This window comes from Hippocampus comes, unplaced genomic scaffold (assembly GCF_001891065.2).
Source record: "Hippocampus comes isolate QL1 unplaced genomic scaffold, H_comes_QL1_v1.1 scaffold158, whole genome shotgun sequence".
NCBI lineage: Eukaryota > Metazoa > Chordata > Actinopteri > Syngnathiformes > Syngnathidae > Hippocampus > Hippocampus comes.
Genome location: NW_017805548.1, coordinates 1,278,772 through 1,292,272, shown reverse-complemented (window position 1 = coordinate 1,292,272; position 13,501 = coordinate 1,278,772). Strand labels below are relative to the sequence as shown.

General features: G+C 41.6%; 1 protein-coding gene across 1 annotated transcript in view; it reads right to left on the bottom strand.

Moving 5' to 3' along the window:
- The window catches only part of sorcs3a (sortilin related VPS10 domain containing receptor 3a), a 222,662-nt gene extending 219,062 nt beyond the window's left edge, over nucleotides 1-3,600 (bottom strand). Inside the window, exon 1 of the mRNA XM_019879676.1 lies at nucleotides 2,724-3,600. Within this exon, the coding sequence (XP_019735235.1) occupies nucleotides 2,724-3,353 (630 nt within the window). The 5' untranslated portion in view covers nucleotides 3,354-3,600. The remainder of the gene's footprint in view (nucleotides 1-2,723) is intronic.
- Nucleotides 3,601-13,501: the final 9,901 nt, after the last annotated feature.

Sequence of the window (13,501 nt, the reverse complement as noted above, 5' to 3'; positions counted from 1 at the left end):
AATGATTATTTATGTATTTAATAATAAAATGTTGCTTAATTTTTATTAAGCACCACCTTAATTTGTCCAAAAGTGAACACTTGTTACAGTGCAGTTTCTGCTGTTACTGGAGATATTTTAGCGGACTATAGTCACTAGTTTTACCTGCATGGATGCATTGAATACTTAATTTACCTTTCTAAAAAACTGTCGAATATCCATGCTGTCGACTCAACCTGACTTTCGGCAATGAACTGTCAGTTGTTGCGTTAGCATTTGATGTGGCGATGGTGACAGACACGTCAATGCTAACGCAACACCTGTTGCGTTCAGGAAACCTGGGAGATTTAAATTACAATAATGGCAGGGTATCGAAATATAATTTAAAATGGCCACATTACATTGAATTTGTTGCAATATATTAGCAAAAGTACAGGAAAAATAAATAATACTTTTTTTTAAATAATGCAATGAAATTATTTAGGGGGGCTAAAGACATTTTTAGTGAGGCTGAAGCCTCCCTAAAATAGTCCTAATGACGCCCATGGTTCCAAGACAAAAACCACTGCTGACTAAAAACAACATCGAGGCTCGTTTTTCTTTTGCAAAACATAAGAAATAATAAACCTCTGAATGGCTTAAAAAATGTTTTGTTTTGTTTTTCATGACATAGTCAAAATCTGGACTTGAATCTGATTGAAATGCTGTGGAATGACCTTAAAAAGGCCATTCGTGCTTGAAAGCCCTCCAGTGTTGCTGAATTAAAGCAATTCTGGAAGGACGAGTGGGCAAAAATATCTCCCCAGAGATGTGAAAGACTCATTGCCAGTTTGAAAAAAATGTGCGATTTCAGTTGCTGCTGCTGAAGATGCTGATAGGTACCATGACAGGTACTCTTGCGTTGGTTTTCATAATGTCGTGAAAGACTATGGTCTTTAATTACTGCAATAACAACTTTGCAGTTTAAACAGTTACTTTCCCCTCGACTTCTAATTAAATCACCAATACTGTTGACAAAAGGTCTCAGCAGTGCAATTAGGATCCCAAAAAATAGAATCAAATCAGCGGTAAAAAAGCACTCAGGGTAAAAGTGACTGATCCAAACAGAAGCCATGCAGTCCTCCTTATTAGCCAGCCACTTCTGTTAACTACTGCCGCAGACGAGTCCAAGGACTTTTTGGTTTACCTCCTTGTCTTTTGAACTCTGCTCATCACCATAACAGGCATGTGGCGATGATGATGAAGTAGTCTATCTCTCTTGATGATAATCCTATAGCCGTGCATTATTTTACTTTTTTTCATGAAAGGGAGAGAAAGACCTAGAAATGATAGCCAGGGTGGTTAAGATAATAATTCACGATCTTCAGCCCCCAGGGGCAGCGGCACACAGTGCAACGCAGCAAGCAACACACACTCACTCGTACACATATACATGTGCACACAAACATGTTCCGCTCACATCCCCTCAGTCTTGACTGCGGGTAAAAAACAAGTTCAGGCAGCATGTCTTAATCAGCTTAGACAAGCCCGAATATCACTTTTTTTTTATTTTTTCAAATGGAATAAAACAAGAGCAGAAACCACAACAACGCATTAAAAATGTGAAACCACTGAGAGGACAAAGGCCCCTTGCAATGGACCTTGATTCATTTGTGGCATAATTTCTGTCCTACGAAAGCTCTCTCGTGTTAATGGGGGCTGTGCTGTCATCTATTCAGTGTGTGGTGGTAAAAATGTTGGCCGGTGTTTTACATGTCATGTCATCGAACTGCCAATTTTTGATGCTCAAATGTTTACATCCCCCTACCACTGTCAGTAACAGTGATAGTTGATCATTTATAATTGGCAATGGCATACAGAAAATAGAAATCATGTTTCATGTGACATGAACAAACAATAAAATAAAATAAATATATAAATACATTGTCATTCACATTTTGGTGCAAGTCAATGAATTATTGAACCCCGATCAGAGTAATTAGATATAGATAGATAGATAGATAGATAGATAGATAGATAGATAGATAGATAGATAGATAGATAGATAGATAGGTGTGTGTGTGTGTGTGTGTGTGTGTGTGTGTGGTGATGAGAATAGAAACGCAGAGAAATTATTGTAATATTCACCACTGCTCATTTGAGCAATTACTACATTACCAATCAAGGGAGCAGAACCATTCTAGCTGAAATATCGAATAGAAAAATCTTTCTCTCACTAACTAAAGGGTTCATGGAAGATTGAGCAATAATTTATGAGTTCCTCCGCCAAATCAATTAATTTGGATGAAAAAACTCATTTCGGCGGGGGGATGAATCATACATTAGCATAAAGCAAATAGATCATCGCTATTTCTCCCTCTCCAGCTATAAATCACGACAAACTAAATCTTTAAACTTACAGTGCGTGACCTCCGAGCCGCGCACTGAACTGGATTTAAAAGGCTATATTCGGAAAATGTCAAGCAAATAGATAGCCTGCCAGAGCAGAGACGGCTTTTCGTGCGTAACAGCAACACGAGTCTTGGGTCCTGCTCGAATTTAATTCCTAGCGGCGGACTGGTATGTTGCCGTGCGCTTTTGCGCCCGTTTGTTACCGGCAAATCAGCGCACGCACGACCGGCCCCAAAGAATAAGTTAAATGCGTGGTACTCCGCCGATTGCCAGTCACCTCGCTGTCAAAATGAGCAGTTCATTTGAATTGCGGCTGTGCGGGACAAATTGTAATTGATTCAAGTTTGACTTACGCTGCTGTTTTGTCCTGACCAGTAGACGACAGCGTGGTTATGTGCCGAGTCCCCAGTCAGGGCGAAAGTGCCGCTGGTGATCTTCGGCTCATCCTGCTGTTTATTTCCTCTGCCGTCGTCCCTGTTCTTTCTTAACTCCGCTCGACTCGGTCCAGAAGACCTGAGCCCGTCCAGCAACGAGCCCCGTTCTTCCGAGGTACCGTGATTCAGGTCAGCTTGCCCCGTCAACCCACTCTTGCGCAGCTCCGCAAACTCGGGGTTGTTTCTCTTCACCCTCAGCAGCGCAACGCCATCACCAAAATCCCCTTTTTGGTTTGATCCGCCGCTGTGACTTTGTGCAATGGACCTTCGTGTGTTTTTCCTCAAGTCAGGTGCATTTTCTCGGTCTTTGTCCTTTCCAGCATTTTGTCGAGCAATCCCGAGTTCCCTAAACTCCACTTGGATGTTTTTAACAGCGCTCAGTCCATCTGTTGGTTTAGCGCGTAATTCACCGGTGTGAAGTTGAACTAGGGACCGGCGAGATGCGTAACCTATCTCCGCCTTCGTATTTTGGAAGGAGTGAGCAGTTATCATTAGCCAGACACCCAGAGCAAAGTGCAAGCTCGGGCAGAAGCCCGTCCAAGTCTCCATCGCTGACAGAAATTTGGGGGAGGATGGAGCTCAGGAGTCCTTATCCAACACCTTAACTCCTCTCTCTCGGGTCGGCAAAGAATAACTGACGCGCGGGGTTGTCGGTCTGCTGATTTCAGAGGGGAAAGTGCTCTTCAGCGAAACTGTTCACGTCCAAGGATCTTTGATGAGGAAAGCCACACATTGGAGGGAGGAGCTGTAACGCAGCCAGCTGCCTAGTGCGCGCCCGGAAGAGACGGAGAGGGGAGGGAAGGAAGCGACTGTCCATGGTACTGAGCTCTCATCTATCTCTTGTTTCCCCCTTGTAGAGATCAGACCAATGCAGCCATATGTGCACATGGTGATTTTGATTCATATTCATTCAAATGTTGAATTTACATGCCACAATGCATCAACATTAATTGTCTACAAGTACAAGAATACATTTCGTCTGCAAATTATAACACCCCGTTGTTATTTTTGTGACGTCGAGAGTTAACGTTGGGCTCAACTCATCTTGTACACCTCTCTATCCATAACCCAGGATTTAGCAAAATATTTGACTTCATTGTAAGCAAGTCGAACAAAGTCCTAAAATCATGTACTCAGAAACTCACTATCACCAATGTTGGCTTGCACTAAAACGGGGGTAGGCAACTCCAGTCCGAGAGCTGCAGTCCTGCTTGTTTTTAAAAGTTTCCCTCCTTCAACACACCTGATTCAAATGAACAGCTCATCAGCAGACTGATGAAAAGCCTGATACTGATTGTGATCATTTGAATCAGGTGTGTTGGAAGAGGGAACTTCCAAAACAAGTGGGACCGCGGCTCTCTAGAACAGGAGTTTCCTACCCCTGCATGAAAACAACAACAAAGGAAGTATGTCTGAACAGAGACATGTGAAATGAAGTGGTCTTCACTCACTCGAGATTTCCCTTATATAAGGAGTAGCATGGAGCAATGCATTATATTCTATTTGGAATGGAATTGTCAAAAAAGTAACAATAATATATAGGTATGTCATAACATTGTAATACATAATAATAGTAAGAAAAAAATAACAATAAAGATATACACTCAATTCACATCAACTTTTCATGTCATTCCATACATATTTTGTTTTGCTAATGTAATCATCAAAATCATTTTACTTTGATCAATTAAATAGTGCTTTCACACAACAGACTACACAAATGTAATATTTGCTTGAGTTATTGTTTCCTCTGGTTTATGTTATGTTCAATGCATTGTCAAACACATGCAAAATATCACAACCGACTATACACTTAATAGGTTAGCTTATTCCCATTTGTCAACTTGATTCACCATGTGAATCTCTTTGTGTCAGGGGTCCACCCATACACAGCATACCAATATGAGAATGAAGGGGTGAGGAGACGAGGTCAGTCTGACAGTATAGGAGTTGGGGCCATGCTCGTGCTGCTTCAAGGGAGCAGAACACTCACTGATGGATTGGGGAGAATTGGCAGAGAGTTGCACCATTCCCATGGGAGGAATAAAGTAGTGCCTCAAGGCATAGTGTATCGAGAAAGGAAGGAAAGTGTGACGGCTAGGATGTATTCTCAGGTATTGCGCATGAACGAATAAGAGCAACAATGAAGTGATAAATAGCAAGAAATGTGTGTGTGAGTGTGTATGTGTGTGTGTGTGTATGTGCGTGTGTATCTATGTAAGCGGGAGCGAGAGATAGAGAGACAGGAAGAGAAAGCCCATGAGTGCAGTAGGAAGAGTGACAGAGAGAGAGAGAGAGAGAGAGAGACAGAGAGAGAGAGAGAGAGAGAGAGCGCGTTTGAGGGTTACTCATGTGTTGTGTCCTTGCCTTGTCTGTCAACTCGACTGTCAACAAAATGTCCATCAGGGAAAACCCAGGAGACTCAATCTGAATTTCAAGCGACTTTCAATCATATCAGTCTGAAAATAATATTTTTTTTTTCAAAAATCAATTTGGTGTTTATTTCAGTACAATGGATGTGTAATTGATCTACAGGTGCAGCTCAATAAAATTCAAAAAGTCAAACTCACTATTACTATTTTACTATTATCATTTTTAGATAATAATTTTGATAAACTTTGAAACCATATTGCCTGTGTCGGAAGTGGCTGCTCAAGATTTGATCCCTACTGCGGACGAATGTTTTTAAAAAAGCTGTTAGGGAGATACCAGTCAGCTTCCTGACGACTGTCCCAGTGCCCTTGAGCAAGGTGAAGTTTGCCGAGGTCACGTGCCACAACCTGTGCTCTCGCATGACATCTTATAAGATGTCAGTTTGATCGTTTTGTGTGACTATGTGTGATCTTATAAAATAAGTGACGCCATACTCTAACCACCCTTCATTTGCTACCGCCAGGATTTGACATTTGACAAGCAGGGTCAATAAGTGCAGCATTAAATATTGAGTTTTCCACAGCCCAACCTTAAAGTAGGAATTTCCGATTTAGAAATAAACTGAAGGAGAGATCTGTTGTTGCTGTTGTTTTTTGTTTTTGTTTTTTGTTTTTTTGGTAAGAAAATGTGGCTGATGAACCACTTACTGTAACTATCACATTGCACTTGTCGGAGGTCGCACATTGCAAACATACAAGGAGAAGAGCAAATACATTAAAGACAGTGGAATCGGGGGACTCTTGCCTTGTCAGGAAGTGACAGTTGAATGAGCCTCTTGTGAGTTTCCAGACACATGAAGCTAAAAGGTCAAGCCTTGATAGCGCATCCTTGGACATGCAACCAAAACTGACCTTTTCCTTTCATAATCGGGCATTATTTTTGATTGACAAATGCCTCTTTTGGGGCTTCGCATCAGTCACGGTCGCACATGTATAATTCCTTCTTTCTGTGATGTATACAGTATGTCTATGTATTTGTAAAGACACACCCAATTGAATTTCATTTGGATAAACACTTACTTTTACTGTGATGAGCATTTTAATTATTGGCAGTGATCATTCAAAAGGTAATAATTGTTTCTCAGAAAAAAAAATCATGTTATAGAATGATATTTGTCACATTAATTACGTCAGAAAATCTCTACCATTTGTGTACTAAATGAAATTTCATGATTTGCAACATGTTGTCCAATTATGCGAATTACATTTTTGGATGTACAATATTTTTCTCCTATTGCTTAATGTGTCTTTTACATGAAAACTAACAAAAATGCATCTTTAGGCTCTATTTTCCTGCCCACTGCAAGTCTGGCACAGTATAAATCTGCGCAGGGGCAGGCAAGAAAACATTTTTGTATTTTCGCAGACCTGGGCAAGCTGGTGCAGCGTCACACATTTTAATCAGGCTCTGGTAGTTTGAGATAATGTAGCATGCAGTGGGGAGCCATCTTGCCCCTGTGGGACATTTGCGGCTGGGTAAACCTTCGATCCTTGGCAAAAGTGGATGCTGTGGCTGAAAATACTGTCCATAGAAAATGTGGACGATATCTGCAGTATTGTTTTTTTGATAACAGGTATCCTGCTGTTTGGAGTTGGCAGTTACCTGATGTATTGCATAATTTAGCTGAGCAGCTTCATTAGATGGTAATAAGCTGATGGCTCACATGGAGGGTGTGGGGCTGATGATAAATTCTCAGACTCATGCGTTTACCGGACTCAATCAAAAAGTGGATGCAGTATGAGAGTTGCTTTGCAAAATGGAAAAGAACAAGCAGTAGTTGGCCTGACCTGGAAAAATGTATGCCATTGAGAGTCACAAGCTAAAATACTTTCAAGGCTGTCTGAAATTGTTGATGACCTGTTCCTAAAACAATTGTTATCTGGACTTTACAATGGATGAAAAATTACGCTCAGGCGCAAGCATTCCTATCAGCCCCTTACCACTCCTTCCCGAACCCAATGCTGATAAGCTTGGCTTTGCAGCTGCTTTACACGCATACACAAAGACAGAACAAATTAAAATGACCAGTAGTGTAGTAATTATGATGTAATGATGATTGGGCAAATGACGCCTACAGTCCTTGCGCTCTTTAAATTGTCCACTGGTTTGGAATAGTGCTAGGCGATATGGAAAAAAAAATCTATCGCGATATTGGCCATTTCATATTAAAATAACAATATCCTATAATATATTTTCAATTATTCTATTAAAAAAAGGTTGTAAAGCACACCTTGTTGGTGCTGTTGCTGTTCTTGTTGTTGTTGTTGAGTAACCTCCAACTGGGTCCCAAAGCGGCTCTTAAAGCCGCAGCGACACAGGTACCTGCAGACCAGTGGCGATTGCTCTCGGACTGCAAGGGAAGCTCAGCTTCCTCTAAAATGTCAAAGAATAAGTGATCAAATATATGAATGTAAATGTCATTGTGTGTACATGTCATTGACTAAATATGCGCTACAACGTGCTCAATTTTTGTTCCGAATCAGCTTCTTCTTACTGGTTACGACGCGACTCCCTTCTCATTCATTCCCGCAGCTTCACTGTGCTTTAAACGGTGGACGCTGAGCGTCCGCAGAGCGTCGACTGCCCAGACGCCGAGCATCTCGAGAGTTCAGGGTAGGTTGTCCCAATGCGTTGAACGGAGACGAGTCATTGGATACAAGCTGGCTTTTGTTCCGCCCACGGACGCTCGGCATCTCTGGGACTGGATGGCAGTGGGATGGTACCGGACGCTCAGTTTTCTGCATCGGATTGGATGATTTGTCTGAGCCTGTGATCCAGTTTGATTGACATCAAAATGAGCCAATCACTGATCTTTTAGTGTAGGCATCCGTGGGAGCACTTTCAATTCTCATTCTGTTCTAAGTTGAACTGGAGATGACTTCTAATCATCTTAGCGACACTCTCTTTGTTGGTATGGCAGGGTTACAGATAATTTTCTTGAAAAGGAACGGAGAGTAGAATTTGCGTTTATATAAACGTACACATTTTATGATGTCGGCCAAAATTGAGCTTCTCCTCCTTGACAGACCAGCATCCGCCACTGCTGCAGACCCAGTTGTCAGCTGTAGACTGGGAACTGTTTGTAGCCCGAAGGCACGCCCAACACTGGCTGCAGGTCATTCCCGAGTTGAACTGTTAGTGCTGTCGCTGGTCATGTGTGAATGCACCCGACTTGGAGGATGAATCAGTTAAAATTAGACTGTAGAACAATGATAGATTTTATGTGTTTCTAGAGTGGAATAATATAATCAAATTCAACATGTAAAAATATACTTGCATTCCATCATGACTTTAATCCACCAGTACTTGATTGGAGCAGGGCTTTACGTCTGCCTCAAAGTGTTTTTGCAAACTATCCAACAGCTGAGAAGCTGGAAGCAGGGTCCTGTCCAAACTGCATTCAACAGTGTCTCAACTCAACTGTATTTATAGAGCACTTTCAAACAGCCATCGCTGCATACAAAGTGCTGTACATGGAGCAACTATCATATATACAACAATAAAGCAGTATAAAAGACGGTAGAAAGCACCAAACAGTAAAACTAAGATCAAGTCTGAGTCATCCTGATTCAAATGCCAAAGAATACAAGTGAGTTTTGAGGTAGGTTTTAAAGATGGTCAGTGTGAGTGTGCCCTGCTCTGTGGGGGATGCTCCAGGAGTATAGGAACCACTCCGATGAGCCACTGGGTCCCTTTATAATCGGAACAGGACCTTTGTTCGCATTGCAGGCTGTAAATCAGCCTTGTTCTCAGTGGATGATAATGAATGGCGCGATGGACATTAGTACATGGAAAAAATGAGCAACGCCGCACCAGGGACAATTGAGGACACGTCTAAGACTTTCAAACAATAAGACTTTGGATTTCAACTACTGGTACTTATCCCCTGCCAGCCGTTTGAAGTTCAGCAGTTTCAAGGCACTTCAACACTCGTTGCATCTGTCAGGCCCGGTGGCTCTACTCCAAAGGTCCCTCATCACCAATTTGAAGTGCGAGTGAATATTTAATAATATAAGAGTTTTATGACAAATCAGTCTAAGGCCTTGTCACGCTCCACAAGTGCATGTGCTCTCCTCATTACCCAGCTATTAGTCACTCTTAAAGGATCTAGTACATGTACAATAGCCACTAATTAACCATATGATTAGGAAATCAAATCACTTGCAATGTTTTTTTTTTTGCAAGTGATGGAGTATTGATGTCCTCAGAAGTTACCAATCACATTCAAATCATATGCTGTTTTGCTGTCCAGATGTATTGATCATGTCTATGTATATTTAGAAGCTACCGGTAAGTCTTATGCAAAACAACCACAATGTGTATCCATGTGTGTGGGAGAGAGCTAAAAAGAGAGAGACAGAGAGAGCGGTAAATGCCAACATGTCAGACGAGAAGATGAGTGTCAGATAATGAAACCGAAGGAATGCTCAAACTGCTCTGTGGTGTGTGGTTGCAGACAGGCAGATCCCCTTCCTCTCTCACTCATTCTTTTTCCCAGTTTCTTTAATATGGCCATTTAAATCCTTCGCAATAATCCTTTCATTTAAGAGTAATCCCTAAAATGCGAGCAATTTTAAAGGATAAACCCAACAAATTGCAATCAATCAGTAAACTGCCCTACCGCCATGGGAACCACAAATATAGTCCATACTAATGTCAGCGGGGGTGCTATAGTTCAACTCACCTGAGATGATTTTTGGTATAAAGGAAATTGCCATAATATAATTGCACTTGGAGGGATGATGACGATCAAGAAGAAAAAAAATAATTCCTTTCCACTGAGGCTAAACACATAAAAGTATTGCTGAACAAGACCATTTTTGTGTCGGTAATGGATTTACACATATAAACATATGAATAAAATTGAGGGAAAGCCTCCCATTTAGGAAGGAAAAACCCAAAATGGATTATGAGCCTTTTTCAGCCATATGATTGCAGACCCAAAATAAAACAGAAAGAAATGAATACTGCAACCGACATTGAAACATGAATGAAGCTTGATCGTGTTCTGATGTGCAGAGTACAATGAACTCTCAAGGCTATCGAGTCATCGTGGAATGTCATTCGCTGCCTGGTGTCAGCCACAAGTCATAGATAATGAACCAAAAACAGACAGGTAAACTCACCAAAGAATTGGCTAAGAACAACACAGTGGAGTGTTATGAAGTGGCCGTTAATGAGGCCTAATTAAAAGCCGATTGAACATCTGTGGAAGGCGCTGAATCATGCAGTCTCGAGGAAGAACGGACGAATCACGTTGGACATCCACTAGGGTCATATATTTTCTCATGTTCCTTCAAAGGAAGTAATTAGACACTAAAAAGTCATTATGTCACTTTGGACAAAAAGAAAAACATATTTGTTGTTATTATTTGCTTATTTTATTCTTTTGGAAATGCCATATCCTGGACTCATGTATCATACCAATTTTGTAATGGTAGAGTAGACAATACAAATATACCGTAAACAGCGGATATGGATAAAGGTGCCATCGAATTTATTTTTGTGATCAACTTTTAACCCGTATGCACGCAAACATGCATGCCATGATGAACAACAGTCATAACGGGCCCTAACATGACCGAAACAGAAAAATAACTAGATATAAGACAAGACAGAGGTGATAAAAAGGATATCACTGGCGATCTTTTAAAAAGACCTGACACAAGGAGGCAGGAATGTACTTTTGGAGCCCAGCTGCTTCACACTCGGCTACAAAATGCTCCAGTGAGAGTTGGAGATCACGGCTTGATAAAGCCAACAATATTACATCATTTGAAAGAAGCAGAGATGCAATCTTGAGGTCTCCAAACAGGACCCCTCAAATGCCTTGGCTGCACCGACAAATTCTGTCCATAAAGTTTATGAACAGAATTAGTAACAAAGGGCAGACTAGGCCAAGTCCAACTCCAGCTGGAAACCAATCCAATTTACTGCTGGTTAATAATTACCATATTTTCCGCACAATAGGGCACACCAAAAAGTCTTCCATTTTCTTAAAAGCTCACTGAGCGTCTTAAAATCCGGTGCGTCTTTTGGATGGTCGTTACGGTAATACGTCGACTCCAAGATGGCTCCTTCCTGAAGACATGCTTCCAATGTTATAACTTGCTGTTGGTTCAGTGAACTGTGTCGCTGCTTTATTAAATAAGTTTGTGTTGCAGCTCCGAAAAAAGGAGAGCTGTGGTGTTAATTTTTTAAAAAAGTCTCAACAAATACAGGTACGTTTTTGTCTGTCTCCGTGCCTTCTTCCGTTCGACTCGAGAGGCGTTCAAGACCGCCTCTGAAAAATGTAAACGAAGGATTACTTCAATGCAACTACAAAAATTGAAAATAATACATCAAAACTGAAAAGCAAGCGAGGATATCACAAAATTAATTCTATAGCCCCGCCCCCTACAGAATTTATATTGTGATTTCATCATTTGTGAATACACAACAAAGGAATAAATAACTACGACTGACATCTTGTTGCGTTATTTTGACTTCAAGATGGCGCCGCGAGAGTGGCTGCCTTTCCAGCAGCTCCTATTTATTTTGTTCTTCTACTTCTTCCTCTCATAACTTTGCTGCTGTGAAGTGGGAATTTCTCCATTGTGAGACTATTAAAGGTTTTCTTATTTTATCTTATCTGATCGTACTCTTGGAGCTACGATAAAGGAAATGCCAATGCGTTTTTCGGAGGCGGTCATGAACGCCTCTTGAGTTGACTGGAAGAAGGCACGGAGACGGACAAAGACGCACCTGTATTTGTTGAAAAAAGGAGAGCTGTGGTTGTGGTTTTATTTTATTTTTTTTAAACGCAGTCTTTGTCCGTTCCGTGCCTTCTCTTCCGTTCCACTCGAGAGGCGTTCATGGCCGTCTCCGAGAAACGTAAATTAATTCTTACTTCAATGAAACCACGAAGAAAATCAAGCTAGGAAATCACAAAATAAATTCTGTAGGGGAGATATAGAATTTATTTTGTGATTTCCTCGCTTGATTTTCTGTTTTGATGCATTATTTTCAATTTTCGTAGTTTCATTTAAGTACAGTAATAGTTAATTTACAGTTTTCAGAGGCGGTCATGAACGCCTCTCAAGTTGAACGGACACCTCACGAGTTGAATGGAAGGAGCGTCGCACCATCTAGTGGAGGTATTGTAGACTGCGCCTTTTAATGCGAAGCGTCTAATGTATGAAAAAAATTTACAAAATAGCCATTCATTGAAGGTGCGCCTCATAATCCAGTGCGTCTTTTAGTGCAGAAAATATGGTAATACCAAACTCTGACACCGTTCCATATTAAGGACTTGGGGTCACCCATACTCCCAAAGCACCCGCCGCCCCTACAGAACTCCCCAGAGAACACAGTCAAAGGCTTTCTCCCAACTACACAGAAAACATGTAGACTGGTTGGGTGAACTCTTATGTAGAGGTGATCCACTCTTCCACGGCCAGGACGAAAACCACAATGCTCCTCCTGACTTTGAGATTCCACTTCTCGATAAACCCTCCTCTCTAGCCCCCCCTGAATAGACCTTTCCAGGGAGTGCAATGCCCCTGTTGTGGGAACAAACCCTGCAGACCCCCTTCTGAACAAGGCCGGCCACCACCCCAGTCTGTCAATCCTAAGGCATTGTCCCCGATGTCCATGCAATGTTGCCGAGGTGGGTCCACCACGACACCCCCACAACATCCACAGCCTTTAGAATGAATATCCTGAAGGATCTCGTTCACTCCCGGGGCCCTGTCACCATTTGGTGAACTCACCCCTGAGATACTGTCAGAGAGCCCATCTCAGCTGCACCCCTCTTTTCTCCTGATTGTCCAAGACATGCATGCGGCTGCAAGCTGACATGATCACAAAGTCAATCATTTAACTGTGACCGTAGATGTGGAAACGCTTGCCCATAACAACCTTACTGTCACAATTGAACTTAACTGAGTCAAGCTTTAAATCCAGTTCGTCTTGAATAATGTCATTGACCACTACCGCCAACACTGAACCGCACAATTCTAATCTAGAGATATTTGGCTGGGAGAGTGAGGTCAATTTAGTTTTTCTGAGAACAAATCCTAAATCCACTTTTCCTTCAGTGTGAATGGTCCTGAGATATACCACACGTCCAGTGGCTTCGGTGGATGCATCAAAGAACACACACAACTTACCGTGTTTGGTTTTAGTGAGTGTGCTAGAGGTGTATGCACTTGGAATGCAGTTTGTGTAAAGACTTTCTCCATATCTGCCATTCTTTGCTTCAGGCAGAGGATCATCCCAATCAC